This window comes from Chelmon rostratus, chromosome 7, assembly GCF_017976325.1.
Source record: "Chelmon rostratus isolate fCheRos1 chromosome 7, fCheRos1.pri, whole genome shotgun sequence".
NCBI classification, from domain to species: Eukaryota; Metazoa; Chordata; class Actinopteri; order Chaetodontiformes; family Chaetodontidae; genus Chelmon; species Chelmon rostratus.
In genome coordinates this window covers 10110460-10129606 of record NC_055664.1, presented here as the reverse complement: position 1 = coordinate 10129606, position 19147 = coordinate 10110460, and the positions used below count along the sequence as shown (strand labels likewise).

Here is a 19147-nt window from a genome sequence, read left to right as displayed (position 1 = left end):
TCACGTTAGAGGAGGAACAGCAGCGTCCTTGTGGCCCCATGTCTTCAAAAGTCAATGATAAGACGTGATTGTGTCGTCACCTTTGTGCTGACTCAGCTGAGGTGAGGAGTCGTCATCTACAAACCAGAAAAGTCTTCCACCCTTTCAAAAATTTGAGTTTATTTTTGTCATGAACATGTCATGAAACATTTTACAAATCATTTTACTAATGAGCATTTTCTGGGTAGCCCAAGCCTGCTAGCCTCTGGACCATAGGCCACCACTGTTGACCACATCGTTGTACTGGGTGGCATGTTCATTACAGTGAACATGGGCACCATAGTTTATTTTCAGTTATTACAGTTACACACCGTCCTCCTGCTGTAAATCCACTGGAGCACCAAATGTGTGTCAATCCGCTGCTGAAAATAGTCCTGAACAAATGCGCTTGCAGTTTAATCCTGTTTGAGTAACTTTTGCCAAAAACTACAGTGCCCAGTTGTTTTAGGCAATTTAACTTCTTTTGCAAATGAAACTACACATTTGCAAGCTGTTGTTTATATGTGTTTATGTGACAATAACAAAACTATAGAATATTGCCAGCCTTAGACCTTAAAAGTGTCTGACAAAAAGTGAAACACAAAGATGAGGCCGTGCTACTCAGGCACAAACATATTAAATTAAATGTATAATAAATAAAATAAATAAATGTGTGCTTTAAGGTCCTCGCTCTGCTCAGCATCCTCTCTTGCTACAGCAGTTCACTGACTGCACCGCTAATGGACCCTGATGAACAGGAAGTGGAAAGCAGAATATAACAAGCCACTGGAGACATCGTGCCGTACTCCAGAGAGCCATTAGCAAAAGTTTCCATTTATTTATCCATACACTAAAAAAACGAGTGCAGTGGCTTCTCGCTAATTGCCAACAGAAAACTGTTGAGGTTGCTGGGGAGCTGCACCCTATAGCAGCAACTCCTCTCTCGTTGTCCCTGTTGGTTGTGTTCCACTTGGTAATTTTCTATGATGCATGCGGGGAGGAAGGGGATACCTGCTGCACTGACAGCTGGTCCCTTGCAGACCGAAGAAGTTTGCACGTTGACGTAAGAGTCTGGGAGTCGTGCCGGAGAGCGAGCATGTGCAGTGTAAGTGTAGTGTCACACGATGACGCAAGGAGGAATCAGCTTGTGACGGGCAGGAGGGGCAGAGCGGACAGCGGCTGAGTGACAGGGACTCCAGACGTCGGCCACAGTTATGAAGGGCGAAAGTGAGGGACCTTGTTGTGGCCTCACTTCTGGACAGACGAACACTAACCGGCCCTGGCTGGCTCTCTGAGCTTTAGACGCCTCCGAACAATATGAGCGCACCACTTTGTGGAGCGTAACTGACACCCATGGAGTGCCCTAAGTAAGCCCCAGGGAAGGGTAAGGTTAAGCTAGAAAACAAAACACTAAAGCGGGTCATGTAATAGGCCTCTCATTTTGCGCCTGTCTTTGTCAGGCCCACTGGAGGGAACCTAATTTATTTAATAGCCTGCCACTTCAATGCCAGGCGTTTGGTGCGAGAAAACAGAAGGCGGCAACAACGAAAGCGTAGCGGGAGAGAGAGAGAGAGAGGACAAACACTTTCCTCGCATTCACTGGCGAGATGTGATTTCCAAAGCGAAGATCTGTGTCAGCCATCTGGTGATAGAGAAGAGCAGGAAACTATGTCAGCACGCTGTTTTCAATAATGCAAGCGTGCATGCTGTCGCTACATCATTGACAATTCAAGAGGAGATTTCTGTGGAATCGCAGCTTTTTGTGTATATTCTACATAACTTCCATTCGGATGCTATTCATCTATTTCTCCTTTCTTCTTTGTCTAAAAAATGCTGGCAAGCCAAGACAACTGATCTCAACACACTGTCAGAACTAAACAGAGCCTCACATTTGAAGGGTGGTGTGGTAAGTATTCAGTGTTAAATCTTTCAACAGCGGCGCCAGTGCGAAGGTTTGTGGGCTACAAAAGCGTCTTTTGGTACATCAGGTTTCAGGCTTGTTTGTGGCGTGGTTCCATGCCATCATTCAGTCCAACACTTTGGACTAGACGGAAATATCGACGACATAAAACAGAGCGTCCTGTCCACCACCCAGGTCTCTGCCCCGGTTGATCCTGGGGGAAAGAGAATCTCTCCCTCATACTGGATTCTTCATTATATAAAGATATATGACCTTGCAGCCGAGTCCACTGCATATGACTGCATTTGTTTCCAGTAGCGCTTGCATTTGAAGAGATTTAGCCACCATGCCATTCAGTTATGGGCTTGGAGTCATATTCTGCTCATCAAGGTTGCCAACAGAGATAAATCAAATCTGGAGCTAAAAGCTCCAATCTGAATGTGCATTAGCCTTCAGTGAGCTCAGAGAGCTATTCAACAGAGCACAGGCTGCTGAGTGCATGCTTTGCCATTTCTTTCAAGGCCTATGCAGATGTGGGAGTTGACAAATGATGCTTAAATACTAAAAGAGTCAAGCGTCATCCAGAAAAAGCTCATTGGTACAGATTTTTAGTTCAATACATGATTAATCAATAATAATGGGCGAATTACCACATTTGCATTCACCGTCAAAATGGTTTCTGAAATGTGAAAAATAATTCATGTGTTTCAACAGGAAACTGCAGCAGTATGTTAAATTCCAGAGAGGTTTTCTTTTTTTTTCAGGACATATATTTTTTCCCAGACACCAGTTATAGGCATGTCAGGTTTTTAATGCACACCAACTCATTTAATAACAGCAGCGCTGGTGAAACTATAGAGCGTCTGGAGGATTCATATACCTCCACCTCCACCACTCCACTCCCCTCCATCCTTTACTATTATAAAATGCAAATGTTATGTCACCCACTTCATGCGGAGATAAATCTGCTATTCCATGCATTACTGCAGAGAGCTTCACCACCGCATCGCTCTCATTGCAGCACCAGCCACAGAGTGTTAATTTACACTGCAGCCTTTACCACTGATACTGTATTTTGTAACAATTTCTTTTCCATGACTGGTAAATTAATGGAATTTGAGATGCTACCACATATGAAATAGAATAAGAGGTATATAACAGGCTTCTCTGGGCTGGAAACGAAACAATGATGTACTGTAAAACCCCGATTCCACAAAAGTTGGGACGCTTGCAAGAATGCAGTCATTTGCATGTGTTGAACCTCGCTCCATCCTTGCTTGTGAACGACTGATCTTTCATACCCAATCATGATGCTATCACCTGTTACCAATGAACCTCTTTACCTGTGGAATGTGTCAAACAGGTGTTTTTGGAGCGTTCCACATCTTTCCCAGTCTTTTGTTGCTCCTGTCCCAACTTGTTTGAAACATGCTGCTACGTCAAATTCAGAATAAGCAAATATTTGCAAAAATCAATTAAGCTGATGAGGTAGAACATTAAATAGACTGTCTTTGTTCTGTTTTTAAATGAGTATACGTTTTACTCAGATTTTTTTAACACAATGTCTCAACTTTTCTGCAATCGAGGTCGTAAGACGAGGTATGATTGGAGGAGAAACTCTTTCTCTGGGGGGGACGGTGGGAAGACGGTGCAGCTGCAGGTAACAGGAAAAATCATTTAACGTCATCTACTTCAGCGCAAGTTGTCAGCAAACACTGAAGGAAGTCAAATGAAGCCAATAAGATCGGCAGGTGTAGAAGACAAGCCAAAAGTGTCGTCAATAACTGGATTGTTAAAACACCTAACAGCTTGCACGCTGTCTGACTTACACACTAGAGGATTATTCTGGTTTATTACAACTTGGATCTTATTTTTGCACTTTGGCCAGTTGTTTCTTTTTGTAATTATAGCATGAATTTCACTTAGTTAATTGCTGAAATCTGAGAGCACAACAACGTCTCTAAAAAGGAGAAAACCAAGTCAGAAAACACGCATCACAGTTTACAGATCGTCTACCTGGTTCAACTTTGACCCACTGTGCTTATGGTAGTTGCCCACCCACAGTTATCCTGTGTTGTAATGACAAAAACATTGTAACCAGTATAAATGATGGCCAAAGCTGCCTGGATTTCAATAGAAGCCAAGAACAGAAAGGAACACAAAAACAAATTTATTGTGCTCTGTGATACAAAAAAACAGTTGACATATTTTAAGACTACTTCAAATCTTGAAGGTAAAGATGTCACAATATTGTTTCAAATTATTCTGTGCACATTTAACTCAAGACCCAGTAACATTAGCTTCTAGCTTTACAAAAATATGAAAAATTACAACATACAAACGCTGGTGAGTGGCCCACCTGTAACTACTGTGCTGTGCAGCCGTGTTCACCATGAACACTGTCTTTGTACATAAATGTTTTCAAACTGTGGTTATTCTCCTGACGTTCTTGGAGCTTTCCTCTGACAGACACACCTGTGCTGTGCTCTCACTGTGCAGAGACAGGCTGCTGGACGACACGACATCAGGGACCTGGAGCACATCGTCAGATTAAGGCTTTAGTGACAATAATTATCTGCAGCAGCGTAGACAGACAACTATCACAAGAAAAGGCTAAAAAAAACTGACTGTCCTCCACCTTTAGCACCTCTAGAGGAGGTAATGCTATTACCAAAGACAAAGCACCTCAAGTCACAGCTGCTCCACATTAGACGTAATTGGGAAAAGAGGCAACATAAACCAGTCCAGAGGAGTGCAGATGGCCATTCATTAGCAGACACCAGGATATTACACAAGATATCAATAGTGTGTTATCCACAATCAATATAACAATCAATTAGTCGATTACAGGCCAAGCCCAGAAATCCCTTGAGGCACAGTTACCTCATTTGACACTGACAGGCTAGAATCATTTTAGGCTGATGTCAATATTTACAAGGTACAGACAGAAAAGGTATTTTCTTTTCAATTTGCGTCTCAGTCAGGCTGTTTAGTCCACATCTTCATGTACACCTGTAGAAGCTCCACCACAGCGATGATGTAAGCTAAAGATAGTGCTAGATAGTAAGATAGTAGATTTAACCACTATGACCAAAAAGCATGTTATTCCACGTCCCTGCTTTATGCCATAATGGATGTGTTGAGCTGTCTGACACCAAGCTGTCTGATGGACAGCCTGCAGAGGTGCAGCAGTATAGCTGTGCAGGACCCTCTTGTTCTCATCAACATGGATGGAGGTGGCAGAAACTCCAGCTGTAAAATGAATGGTTGCATCTTTCAGCTCCAGTTGATCTCTCTCTTGCTCTCTACCTCTCTATCTGTCAACCCTCCCGCCCTCCCTTTCTCTATCTTACCTTGTAGAAGCTGAAGTCCATCTGGCTACCCGTTTCCATGATTAGCTCATTGTAAACTGCATCTGCAGAGTGAAAAACAGCAATTTAGGCTGATCTACCCTCGCAGCCCCTCTGACCAGCTGCAGCTCGCTGTGGACTTAAAGCAGACCTCAGCGAAATAGGAGGAATTAGGCGATCTATTGACTCATAGGCCTGAGATGTGTACAAAGTAAACACAGCACGCAGTTTAAATCCACCTTTTGTTTCTGTCTGAAGAACAGAATAAAAAATGTTCTCCTCTCCTCCTCCTCCAACTACTACTACTGAAATGTTTTGCTTGATTTTGAAACCTTTATATTATGTTGCTCATGACTGCTCAACTGGTGATGATAGCCATTTGCAAGGCCCTCACCCAGCTAAAGACATTACTTGGTCTGTGTTCCTTGAAGCATCATGTTACTAATTACTGTGGCAATGTACTGTGAATACAATAAGCAATACAGTAACTAAAAGAACCAGACCGTGTTTTTACATTCAGCCCATTTACGACAAAGTATGTGTAGTTTACACCACAGGAAGCCATTCTGCAGGGTTTTCAGAATTTGAGTGGGCTTTTTTCTGCTATTCATCCATTGACTTCATTCCTATGCAATATGAATATTGATTAGCAGACTCTTCAGTCTTTCTTAAGTTGTTTTGTTTGTTTGTTTGTTTTTGTCAAAGTAACATTATTGTTGTGGAGAATCAATCTGCAATAAAAGTTCATTACAGAGGACTCATAATCTAACTTTGACAAAGAAATAATAACAACTTTATGTTAAATGTGATGATTGATTTCTGGAATTGCAGGAAAGCGAATGGACACACATTCCTGCAGTGTGTAGCATGAATTCAAACATGTTTGGCAAAAACATATATATAATATGTATATATACATGGATATATATTTTGTGGTTAACACGCAAACATAGTAAAAAGGCTTTTTTAGCTGACTGAAGCTATAGTGATCTATCACATGAATTGATCTGTATCAGAAATGCATGAGATATGTCCTCTATAGAGGTTTTTGAAGATACAGTCATATTAGATTGAAACATTTTGAAAGGCAAAAACTTCATCAAGTAAATCCACGACCTTATTAAAATCCCAACAGAAATATTGTTGTAATGTAGTGTCATGAGTGTGTAAAAATCTGACTTACCTGTGCATTACAATAGTAATCCTACTTATTGTAATTTAAATCCACAGTTTATCAGATTAAACTGAAACGTTCATCTGTGCACTCATTCTGCTGTCGTTTTTGCATTTTAGAGGTTTACAATTAATATGTTGAACTCTATGTCACGCTCTCACCTGTGGGGCCCTCGCTAGAGTATGCCAAGTTGATCTTCCCGCCCGTCGCCTCAGCAACCAAGCCTCTCCCGCTCACTGATTGGTCAGACCTGCAAATATCCAAACGAGTCGTCCAATGAAAAAGATAACCTTTAGCTGAGATAAGGGAGAGCCGTTTTGTCAGAGGCTATGCTGTTGTGAGCAACATTTTCTTCTCTCACAAAGCTGCAGTATATCCTCTTCATTGTTTTCATTATAAAGTGGTTTGACAGACAAGAAATGAACATCATCATCATTTTTCACTGCATGTTATTAGAGCCAACCAAAGTGCTCTAGTCCCACTTCAATGTGCTCAATGAACAAGCTATAAAATGTATTTCAGCTGCATGGAAAATGCTGACAAATATAACATGTAATATAGCTGCTTCTTAAATGAGTGAACGACAACGTGACTCTTAATTAAGCTGTTGCAAAATGAAACGACTATTTAATGCATGCAATTTCCAATTCAGGTTGTCAGTTTTCTTTTACAATGAGAAACAACAAAAGCCTGTTCATTCACTCTCAGAGAAAAGTTGTTTGAATTCATTGAGATGTGCGCTGAGTCTTCACCTTCTTTCACAGATTTTTGGCAGCTACTTTGTCCTCAAGTCAGTCACTTTTACTCAATACACCACAGTTGATATTAAAGTTCTTTTTGTTAGTTTAAAATGTGAAGAAAATCCAAGTTTTTCATCATCTAAAAATAGCCCCATAAAACAAAGGGTGTCTACAAAAAGAGCTCTTAAATCTTACCTTATTGCATCCTGTGGGCTCGGCTCTGAAAGGTAAAAAAATGAGGCATTAAGTTTACAGAACTATTATGAGCTATCAGCCGCTAACTTTATTATTCTCACTGCGTTGACCACAGAACCACTGTGCTCGCTCACTGCATCTACAGCAATATGAAAGCTGTAAATGTCCCGCCGTTTATTAGTTTTGGGTTCTGCACTAATATCATAGCCTCCAGTCGGTTTGCAATTCAACAGTGAAAGCTGAAGCCGAGTGTTAATTAGTTTTGTAACACGGCTTCATGGTTAGTCTTTGCCAAAGGTCCTCCTGGCCACAGCGAAAACACAACAATATAACAATGGTGCAGATGGCTCTTGCCTCAGGAGAGATATAAACTGTTCCTTTTACAGGGAGAGAAATTGCCTTTGTCATTATATTTTAAATCCCTGCTGTCATGCTGGCCAAAGTCTTTGAGGGTGACTATATTGGATCGCTTTTTTTCCCAATAATTACAAAGCATACATTACTCCCCATTGAGGTGGATTACTCAAAAAAGAGCTTAGTGACTTGGAAGCATGCCACATCCTCTAACATGTGAAACATCCTCATGAAGTTAATTTAACCTGCTCAGGGATGTTACATTAAAGCCTTCGGACTGAAGCAAGGACAATGGCGAAGGAGGTATCAGACGTTTCAGGTGCAGAATCAGCTGCCGGAGGAGAAAGGTCACACCTGCTTTATGATAATCCCTTAGCTCGAAACCATAGCCGTGATTTGCAATGGTCCAGAATCAGTCACAGGGATTAGAGAGACTTCTAAATGTGTGACTCAGGGCTACTTTTTGTTATCGCGCACAAACAGGCCTCCTCCGCCTCCTTGTGCTATAGAACGACGGTCCCCACGGAGATGGCACTCCAGAAACATTTCGACGACGTCGCTCCTTTCTGGCCAGACCTCTCACAACATCACACGACAACTTGCCAACGTATCGACCTCTCTATTTGGAGAGGTGACACCAAGCCCGGCCACGTATATTTGGGGCTGGGTTATGAGCTCTAAAAGAGTTGCAGTAAAACTGTCTCATTGCGTGGTGGTTTTAAGATGTTATTAATGGGTTTTGTAGAATTTCCTGAGCCAGGCAACTTGGTATGGCCTTAGTCACCTTTAGACTTAAACAAGACTGTTTCCAGTCTTTATACTAAACTTGGCTAACTGGTGGATGGCTGTAGCTTCAAAACAGCATCAGTCTTGTGATCTAACTGTCTAACCTGACGCGTCAGATGGTTTGTCATGCAGAACTATCTGGGAAGTCATCCATGGAAACTGTTTGGAAAACGGCAGGCACTTTCAAAAAGGTACTGAATGAAACTTCTGTGTATGGTCATCTATCACAGCCTAACATCCACCAATCAGATCAACGAATCATGTGATGGAGTTGGGAGAAGAGCGAAAACATATTTTCCATGGAGAGATGCCTTCGCTGCTGTTCTTGCTCTTCTTTCAATGAAGAAATGCTCTCCGGTTCTAATATCACCAATGCTATAGCAGCATCTGTGTTAGCCACTTTAGGAGCGGCATCGCTGTTTCTTTAAGGGAACAGTCCTGTTGTTGTCACATCTAAACCGCGCCCACCTGCAGCTGCCAGTAGTTTCTCATACAACACTGATTGGTCTGAAGGACTGTTGTGCAGCCACAAGTGCATAACCTTGAAAGCAAGTAAGTGTGTTTTCCACAATGTCTAACTATTCCTTTAAATCTAGAGTATAAACTGTGTCCAAAAGCTTAATGTGACAGTCTGTTGACAGTGCGGTATGTTCAGTCACACATACTGACTCATCTGACAGGGACCAAGTATGAATCAGGGCCTCATGCTCCCCAAGGTACATTTTCTTCCAGTGTATAAACAGCTGTAATCCTTTCAGCAAACAGGTTGATAGCCAAGGTCACCACTTTGACCGCATTCCCACCAAGCGACTGTGAGCTCATCTTTACATCTCAGTGGCCTTTATCTGACCGTCCCACTGGTGCAACTGATAGGGTTTAGATATAAACTGAGGACCAGGACATGGTCCCTTTGGAAATCTTTTCATCTATTTTTCTGCAACACTGTGTAACACCTTTATTAAATCATGCACCAGCAGTGGAAAGACCACTCATACAAAAGTGGAAGTGCTGTTTCTTGGCTGGTACTTAATAGAAGACATTATTGTGAAGGACAGTAGCACAAAGTTCAAAATAGATGAACAACAAACAAGGAATTACAGAACAAAGTGACAAATGAAGTTTACATTACATTTCTGTATGTATTTATTTACATCACTGGCGTATTGTTCACTGTGAATGGGTCTATAAACGTCCTGTTTCTGATACCCATGGAAAGCTAATAACATTGGACTGATGTGATTAGTGTGAACAGTGGTATGGTAAGCTAAGTGAAAAAGTTAAATTGCAGCCTATAAAGTTCAACTGAAATCACATTTAGCCTTCCCCTTCCCCTTTTTTTTTTTTTTTTTTTTTTTTTGATAATCCACCCTTAAAAGTAAGAAAAAAAGGCGTTCAGGTAAATATCAGAAATGTCCCTCTTTCTCTCAGCCTCTGAGTGGGTGTGTCAGTATGCCTGGTTGATTGATAGCAGAGCTGGCAGGCTGAGCCCCAGCAGGGGAGTTACAAGCTGTGGAGAGACAGTGTATGGTTAGCACATTAGCTCAGCAACATTTCAGGAAACACAATGACATTTGAGGAAGCACAACAACATTTCAGGTTCCAGAAAAGGTAGGAAAACACGACCCAACAGGTGACAGTTCAATGTCATTACCTGTTTCTACTGTGTACCACTGTCAGCAGTGTCCTTGCAGGGTAAAATGATAAGATGGTGCTAACACATGCCCAGACTGTTATCAGCTGCCCGACAGCTAAACTACCAAACAGCAGGGTAGAGTTTCCCTCCAGTTGATCCAATCTACTGTAGCACCAACCCACCTTCACACATCTATTGAAAAAAACTCAGAATTAACTTCGGTTCTGCCCAATCACAAACAAGAAGTGTTGTCCCACCCTCAGTGTAATCTGAAATGCTGTCATGTTTTGTGAAATGTTGTTTTTCTGAAACGCTGTTGTGTTTTGACCCTCAGGGCCACTTCAGATATGTATGTTGTAGCAGGAAAAACACTACTATGCTACTTAATTTCACTTGGAATAAATATATATGGGGGAAAAAAATGAAGTAACTGCAATTGCAGGGACAAAAGTGTTGATGTTTAGCTGGTGAAATGTCTTGCTCAAGGGCACCCCTGCAGTAGTTGATCAGGAAGAGGATAAACAGTCATTACTCCCTCCTGCTTGAATTGTTGCAGTTGTTCTGGGATCTAGACCTCCAACCCTGCAGTCAAACACACGCTTCTCTAACCTCTGTGCTGCCGCTGCTTCCTCAGAAGAAAAGCTTTCTGCTGACAACTAATGTTCCACTTTTGTCAGAAAAAATATTGCGTGCCCTTGATGAAGGCCAGCGTGGGGCAGCACCGAGTCACAGCATGTAACCACCTATCTTCTTCATTATACTTTAATCACACTTTGTGTGCTGGAAAAGACATTTTGTCACTTAGAGCAATTTAAGTAAGAGAAAAATGCCTACTTGCTTGTCTCCTTTGTCTGTACCAGTGGACGGTGCAGATGCAGAGCAAGAGGAGCAGCAGAAGAGCAGAGAGGGAGGCAGTTACCGCCAGCGGGACTGTGCAGTCATCTCTTTCCTGCACCACCTCTGCAACTGAGGAGAGAAGGTCACAGCAGTGTTTTAGTAAAGAAATGCTGAAACAGTCTTGTCACTTTGCAATTCAATTTCAGATTTGCAGCCATAGTGTAAAGAAAGCTGTGTTTAATTTCCTGTTTTAATGCCGGCATGAGGGTGTTTGCTGAGGGAAGCTGCTCTAAGTGTATTTTGAGAAAATGCTACGACTACAACTACAAATGGAACAGTAGTAAGATAATAAAGCAGTATTTGTATTTTGCGGCAGTGGGCCTTCGAGAGGTTTGCAACCTCAGCTCCACTTCAGCGACTGTGATGCAAACTCGTGCAGTCTTGATATGGCAGCTCCTTTCTCTCCTCTTCAATAACAATGCTCAGCGATGATTCACAGGCTTCCCAAAAGAGAACAGGGCAAAAAAAAAAAGTGGAACCAAATGAAACACACAAAGAGAGACAGGCTGAAAAAGAGATTAGCACACAGAAATGTAGAGACAGAGGACTAAAGTAGGACAGAACAAAGAGAGGATCAACAGAAGTTTCTCTCTTTGCATTTGCCTGCACGCATGCATATGTTATTTAATGCAAAACACGATGGTGGCGTTCCCTCACCCACTGTCAGTCGGACACTGCTCTTCATTGGTGTGGGGAGGGCGGACACAGCGGCCAGACAATCCACATGAGAGCTCTTCGCTGCCGTCACGTTGAGGCTGCTGGTCACTGTGAAGAGGCTCTTCCCTGACTCTTCACTACTGATGCTGTATTCACCCTGGCTCACCTCCACGCCAATGCCCAGACAGGGAGAGAGAGAATTAGTATTATTTATACTCTGCTGACTAAGTGGGATGTTTATGATCTGATGTGATGGGATTAACAGAAACAGAGTCTTGATCTTGAGTTTTCTCAAAATTACCTCTTTTGATATAAAGATAAGAGTGATGACGATGTATATGTTTACCTTTCTGTCATACACCTGCCATTGCAGGGTGGGTTGAGGGTACCATCCTGCTGCTTGGCATTCAAACTGAACCCACTGCCCCTTAAAAGCCAACTTGTCATCTCCAAAAACTTTCACGCTGCCCTTTTCTGCAATCAGTCGAAAGCACATTCACAAAAAAAAAAAAATACATAGGTTTATGGGTATGCGTATGGGTTTCAACAGCAGTCTCCTTTGAAATTCATGTAGCTGCATGCACATATCTGTGCCAAAGATGAGCATCACCTCCTCAGCTCGCCTGCTTACAAAAGACGGATTTCATTCGTCCCGGGTGATTGATCGCGTGTCTCAAAGTTTCAAATGCCTGACGAGCGCTTCTCCTCTTTTCCCCTTCATCTCCTTCCCTGCCAGCCAAATAAGCCACTTAAGGCCCTGGGAGATACAGTATCTCATATGTGATGTCTATTGTCTGGCAGAATGAAAGGCGGTGGTTGCAGCAGACAATTGCTATAGACAGAAGGATAATTACAGAAGCTTTGGTGCTTTGTCTAAGCGAATGACATGTCTGTGTTGATTTACGTTCAAATCCCCAGATGTTTCATAGGCATTATTGGATATTCCCTTTTCTCCAGGGGCTTTTATTTGATGCCTGATTTGGTGTCATAAACATCGTACCATCCAATTCTAAAAGCCACCGGTTCTGATAGTGGACTCCAGCTGCTTTTAGAGAGCCTCAGCAACAGTGAATAAAGGTTGGCGAGGAACCAGCAGCCTCATTTTCACTGACTGATGAGGGGCTCTGGGCGATCATGGCTGATTGATACATCTGAACAGAGAAAGGAACGAAATCAGCACTTCCTCCCAACACTCCAATCAAAGTGATCCCTGAAATAAGGTTTCATAGGGTTTGTTAATCACTGTAGGGAAACTCTGAAGACTTTGGGCTGCTGTGGCAGGCTCTGTGAGGCGCGGAGCCCTCAGTTAACTCTAATTCCAGTGATTTTTCAGCTGGAGTCCTCTGAGGGGAAATTGCTACCTTGTGGGCAGCATTAAAAGACTCGTACATGTCTGTGTGTGGGATTGGTGGTACATGAACAGTATGTAACACATTCATGGTATGTGTGGGTGTGAATTTATTCCAATGAGGAGAACCCTATACAGCTATGGGCCAATCATCACAGGGACGGTCACTCTTCTCTGATTTATATCAAAGAGCTTTTCTGCCGCTCAAGCCTTCACTGCAGATCATGTTCGTACTCAACAGCGCATGCAGCCATATTGATTTGCTCAAGTGTGCGGTTTGTGCGTACGTGCTTCCTCAAAGTGTATTTGTGTGCGAGTGAGTCGGACAAATAAGCAGAGAGGGAGCGGCGATAGCAAGCAGCAGTGCGCGGCCATATTTACATCATCTTCATATTGGACAATTAAAGCAGGGAGTGTGGATGATAGCATACAGAGTCAAGCAGCCCGCTGTAGATTTGTGGCCCCATTCCAACCATATATTTGGAGCTGCAGCACACAAATCACAGGCAGAGTTGCTGACTGTTAACTGGGCGTGCCAGCATGCACAATTAATTAAAAGGCTGTGTCAGGCCATAGTGATCCTCTGCATCGAGACTGGAGGGCCTGATTCACCATACACTACTGTTAATGGCTGCATATGTCGTAGGGAATTTGTGGCCCTGGCAGCAATGGAGGCTCTCTCCATAATATATTGGAGGCGATGGGTCATTGGTTTTGTTTCCTCGTGCTTTTTGCAGAGGAGATGTTTCCACGTAGATTTTTAATTTTTTTTTTTTTTGCTGAGCTCTCACTTCAGTTTGTACAGACTGTAGTTGCAAATAAGTTGAAGGATAAGGTCAAGAGAAGCACAGGTCCAAGCAAATCTTGAAGCATTTATGTAATAAGCTGTCGTCCATTTTGAGGCATGCAACTTCCAAGTGAGCTAAAAGAGCGGTCGAGTGGCATTTTTATGAGGCAATAAGGAGCCGTACAAAAACTATGGTTGTGGCGGTGGGGTCCCTTCCCTCTGATGGAGTAAAAAAAAAGGAAATATGCTTCTCTGCACTCCCAAAAATCAGATTCCTCTCCCTTCAGTGAAAAAGGAAAATTGCATAAATCTTTTTCTGCCCTCCCCTCCACCCCAAATAATTCTTTTACAATCCCTAATTTGTGTGCAAATTAAACTGTTTGTGATTACTCTGCCCAATTTAAGTGCAGAAACTTGCCTATTTAGACTTTTTTCAGGGAAGTCCTACTTGTTAAAATGCTGGTCCACACTGCAGTGCTCCAGCTGAGATCAGAACACCATCAGAACTGCTGAGAACAACTGATTCTTATCAAACCCCGACTCTTAACTATCCAGCAAATGTGCTACCCGGTCCTCACACAGCATAACCCCTTTGGCACGGCGTCGGCATAAAAATATATACTAAATGAGGAGAGGAGAGGAGATTGGCTGTAAATCCCGCTCTGCTGCCTGGTCTGACTGGCTTGGAGTCCGTGGCTTTCCACCTGCTATTTATATCTGAGGGACAATCGATTCCTATCCCGGACACCACCCACACTGTCATCAACTATGTCACAGAGCCCATCAAACATGCCTGGGCGACTGTACTCCACCACACAGACCCAAATGATTTCCCACCCTTGATATACAACCTGACTGATCATTAGTTGAGCTGCTTTTACAGGGAACTGAAAACTTTCATTCTTGAATCCCCACTTCAAACAAGTTAAAACGAAGGCCCAGAGACAACAGTGTGTGGGCGGGCAGAATGAAAGCAACTGCACAACTTCTGCTTCGTCCCTTCGTTTACCTCTTCTTTATACAGGCTGCTTTTTGCCTCGTCAAGGTTAGATTCAGCGTGTTACTGCACTCCCTCGCACTGCTGCCGTTGAGTCCCTGAGAGGATCTGGCTGCACAAAAAGCCTTTGAAATTCTCTGCAGCAGAAATAAACAGTTTCCTTGCTGCCTTCCTGCTACAATGAATGAAGCTAACACACACACACAGTTCCTCCTCTGAGTCACTCTCACACACAAACATACAACAATTGCATATGAACATACAGACCTTGTACAAACAGTCCTGCTGTTTTACTCTCAATGCCCTGGAGGTCACAGGTTACTTGTCCCTGGTTGCTCCTCTCTGTGTTCTTCAGGACAAACACCCAGCCCTCTCGCTGTGAGTCAGGGCTCTTCTCGGCCGTCACATTAGGGGTGACGGCGGGCAGGACGCCGTTCTCCTTGGAGACGGTTAGAACCGCTTTTCCGTTCAGCAGCCACACCATAACGGTCCACCGGGTGTTGGAGGTGCTGCAGGTGAACCGGGCCTCCTCTCCTTGCAGGACGGTTAGTGTTTGAGGTGACAGCTTCACCTGAGCTCCAACTGCTGAAATTCCAAAGAGAAACAGACAAAAAACACATGAACAAGTGCTGAGCGCCACTTCCTAACACTGCAGCCACAGACGATAAAAGTTCTGACATTTTGCTTTCTTGTTGAGAGATGGATACCACTCTCATGTCTGTACGGTAAATATGAAGCTATGGAGCAGCCAGCTATCTTAGCTTAGCACAAAGACTGGAAACAGCTAGCCTGACTCTGTCCAAATGTGACAAAATATACCATCACTTTTAAGATCACTAATTATCATGTTATAGCTTGTTTGTTTAATCCATATAAAACACCAAAAAAAAAAACAGCACCAGTGGCTCCCTGGAGTTCCTTTGAGTGACATGAGCACATGTATAAATCTAGCAGGACTTGCAACTATTTTATTTATTTATGTATTTATTTTCGCAATGCAAACAGACTCCTTCAAATATGATATATGTGCATATACAGCAATATCACATTTGCAGCAGAAATCAGAATGAAACCATCCAGGCAGAGTCTGATTGACATTATTTGAGAAAGTGTCACAGATATAAATTGAAGTTAGTGTCGGAAATATGAAGGAGAACCATAATATGGTGGAGAATGAGTGACCAGTAAATATAGATGCATCCACTCAGTTTGTTCAAAGAAGAGAAAAACAAAACAGCCATTGTTTCAGTCGAACATGAACCGTAGCGCACAAATCTAAATCCCGCCATGGCAGAGGACCCACTGTCACTTTCAAACTAATTTGCCAGAACATTCAAGACATGCAGAGAGTGAGTAAGAGATGAAAGGAAAGGAAAGAGAGTGAAGACGGACAGAAAGCAAAGAAATGAAGACGGCCTTCGAGGGATAAAGAGACAAAGAAAGAGAATGACAGCACAACCCCCTGAATCTGTTTCTTACTGTGGCTGTCCAGATGGAGATTGGTGATTTGGCTGGGTGCATGAATGAGGGCAAATAGGATTTAGGGAAGAAATACTGACAGAAAAGGGAGAGTGTAACTTAATCTGTAGCTGTCAGCAGCAGGCCACGGCATCACTCTACAGGGTAAAACATTTTAACAGTTACCTGCAGAATTTGATAAAGCTACAAGGATTACATGAGAGCTAAGATAGCAGAATGGAGAAAACATTCATAAGCTGCTGTGCAGAAAGTGTTCAGGCCCGCTCCACAGTTACTCTATCATCATCACCCAGACACATAGAGAGGCACATCAATTCACACGACCCCGGCTGAAGTCCAACCTATCTTTGTGGCTTTCTATGGCTGACAAATGGAAGAGAAAGGGAATTAATATTAATGGCAAACCGTGAAATATGAAATAACAGGTTTACACCACTACAGTCAGGGTGATGTATAACTTGTTTGCGGTGAGCTAACTGTGTTACTGTCTACATCCGGCATGCAAAATCACAAATTATGCATCCGTTGAGGAAATTAGGTCTGTGAAATATCTAGGCCAGCGGCATACAGCTTTTTCTTTTCATTGCAGTCAGAGAATGGCAGAGTAATGAGCATAATTTGTGCGTGTTCCTATTGGGACCATGAACCAGTGACTCTGAAGTCCCCTGACCACTGGCTACATCTTACTGTTAACTAGATAGGCAGCCATTTTGAAGAAAATTAATTATAATGTGCAGCTAGATCATTAGGCCCTCTAATTAGATTGTCTGTGGGTTTAATCTGAAGGGTGCTGCTGCAGTATTAAGCACCCCACGGCACTGAATGCGGCCGTTAATACCAGCACATTACCGGACTCTGTGACGCGTCTCCAGTCAAACAAGCTGCTGTGTTTGTTTTGAGCTGAACTCTCACCTTGAATCCTGCATGAAAGTAGGAGCACTAACAGAGAATAGAGCTCCATGTTGAATCAATCAATACAGTCAATCCATTGTTCAATGCTGAATGGACCTGAAACAAAGAGGACTAAATTATTCCCTACAGTTCATCATAATCACAACTTTTTAGCCATGTGAGCAACATGGATCTACTGCAATGTTGTCCTGTCGGTCTGTTCCAGTGCACCACGACTGACCAGACTGACATAGTTATAAAATCGTACATAACATATACAGTATATATCCATATCCTACATATTGTATAAATGACAACAGGGCCTTTTTTCATAGCCTAACCTGATAGCCTAATAAAATTACCTGCTGGTGATTTTTTTTCCAAAAGAAAAGAAAACCAGGTCAAAAAAATAATGAATAAAGCTTATTTTAGTCAGATTTAAATTAATTCTTATTTTATCAGTTCTGACCTTAACTCATGCATTTCTGTCATTTCAAGTAACATTAAATTCAGGATTTACTGACACTACAATTAAGGCAATAAATGCAATAAAGTCAAACCAACCTGAAAAGATGACACAAGTTACAACAAATACAACTTGAATATGTTTGTTTGTAATGTAACCATCTGTTGACTGTATATATCTTGTTTCTATCGCTACTGACGGGACAGTGAAGTAACTCCATAGATGGATCGTTTTACCACACACTGTATTTTATCCAGGTCAGATTATGATTACTCACAGAGACACTAATTACACTGTAAAATGTTGTGTTTAAGTATCTTGCAGCTCTGCACCTGTCTCTGACCCATTTCTTTCACACACAGCTGAACGTAGCATCTCCTAAATGAAGCTGAAGTCAAGTTAAATGAACAATAAACAACCATAACTCCTGCAACTGTGTTTGTCTGACATACCTCAGCCTGGTGTCTCTGTGGATCAGCGGTAAGTTATCACACGCAGCGGATGCATGTCATCAGAGCTGCTTCTTCCACATGCTGGGGCTCATGTCACCCAAAACTGTCCCGTTAAATATTACCAAACTCAGAGGGAACTTTGCCCCGTGCTACACACAGATGTAAATATTCAGGGTGACTCAGACTGCAAACAATGGCCCTTGTAGTTCCCAGTTCCCAGGGGCCCAAGCAGACCTCCGCCCTCCTCAAATGAATGCATTTGGACACACTGGTGAAGTAGCCGTAATATAAACATGGCAGATGTACATATGATGTGTGGCCAAAAGATGATATGCTTTGATAATCTTTAGCCATGCTAGCAGCGTGGCTCTGGTTGGCAATGTCAGTCTGTCTGTATAGGTTGGTCCACCACTTTGTTTCAGACTGAAATATCTCAGCAACGCTTGGGTGGATTGCCATAAAATCTATAGACATTCAAGTTCCCCAGAGGATGAATCCCAATGGCTGAACTGACTGAACCACTACGAGCTGACATTTTTGTCTTTTAGTGGAATATCTCAACAACTTTTAGATGGATTGCCAAGAAATTTGCAACAGACCTTTTGGTTCCCACACAATGTATTCATTTGACTGTGGCGATCCCCTGACTTTTGCTCTAGCGTCACCATTATCATGACATTTGTAGTTTTGACTGAAATGTTTACAGACATTTATGTTACCCATGGGATGAACTGTAGTAACTGATCTCTTCCTGGTATAATGATAGATGAACAATGGTGCATTGTACTTTATATTTGGTTTGTGGTGCTGATGGCATTCCCGTGGAAATGTTTGTTATATTCAAATACTGCCACTTCTTTTAGTGTAGTTACTGTTCTGATGTGAGCTAACAATCTTGTGATCTAAATCTTGAATCTAAATTGCTGCATTTTGAATTTAGCACTAATTAGCACATTAACATGCTAAAATAAGATGGTAAACAGTCTACCTGCTACACATCAGCATGTTAGCATTGTCACTGTG

At 42.4% G+C, this 19147-nt stretch overlaps 1 protein-coding gene across 1 annotated transcript; it reads right to left on the bottom strand.

Annotated features, from left to right (window-relative positions):
- Positions 1-4209: 4209 nt before the first annotated feature.
- On the bottom strand, positions 4210-18256 carry igsf5b (immunoglobulin superfamily, member 5b). The gene is made up of 10 exons (XM_041941371.1): positions 18125-18256; positions 17228-17323; positions 15104-15421; positions 12051-12178; positions 11705-11870; positions 10985-11116; positions 7378-7402; positions 6604-6692; positions 5272-5333; positions 4210-4450 (listed from the first exon to the last, which is right to left on the bottom strand). The coding sequence occupies exons 2-10, from the start codon at positions 17274-17276 to the stop codon at positions 4340-4342; spliced, it is 1080 nt and encodes a 359-aa protein (XP_041797305.1). The 5' UTR covers positions 17277-17323; positions 18125-18256; the 3' UTR covers positions 4210-4339.
- Positions 18257-19147: the final 891 nt, after the last annotated feature.

Bases quoted from the DNA above. Each gene is read 5' to 3' on its own strand.
- igsf5b (XM_041941371.1), bottom strand. From the start codon at position 17,276: ATGGAGCTCTATTCTCTGTTAGTGCTCCTACTTTCATGCAGGATTCAA. The intron at 12,179-15,103 runs GTCTGTATGTTC...GACTGATTGCAG, and splicing joins AGCAGGACTGTTTGTACAAG to AAAAGGGCAGCGTGAAAGTT. The intron at 4,451-5,271 runs GTAAGATAGAGA...GATGTGCTCCAG, and splicing joins TGGACTTCAGCTTCTACAAG to GTCCCTGATGTCGTGTCGTC.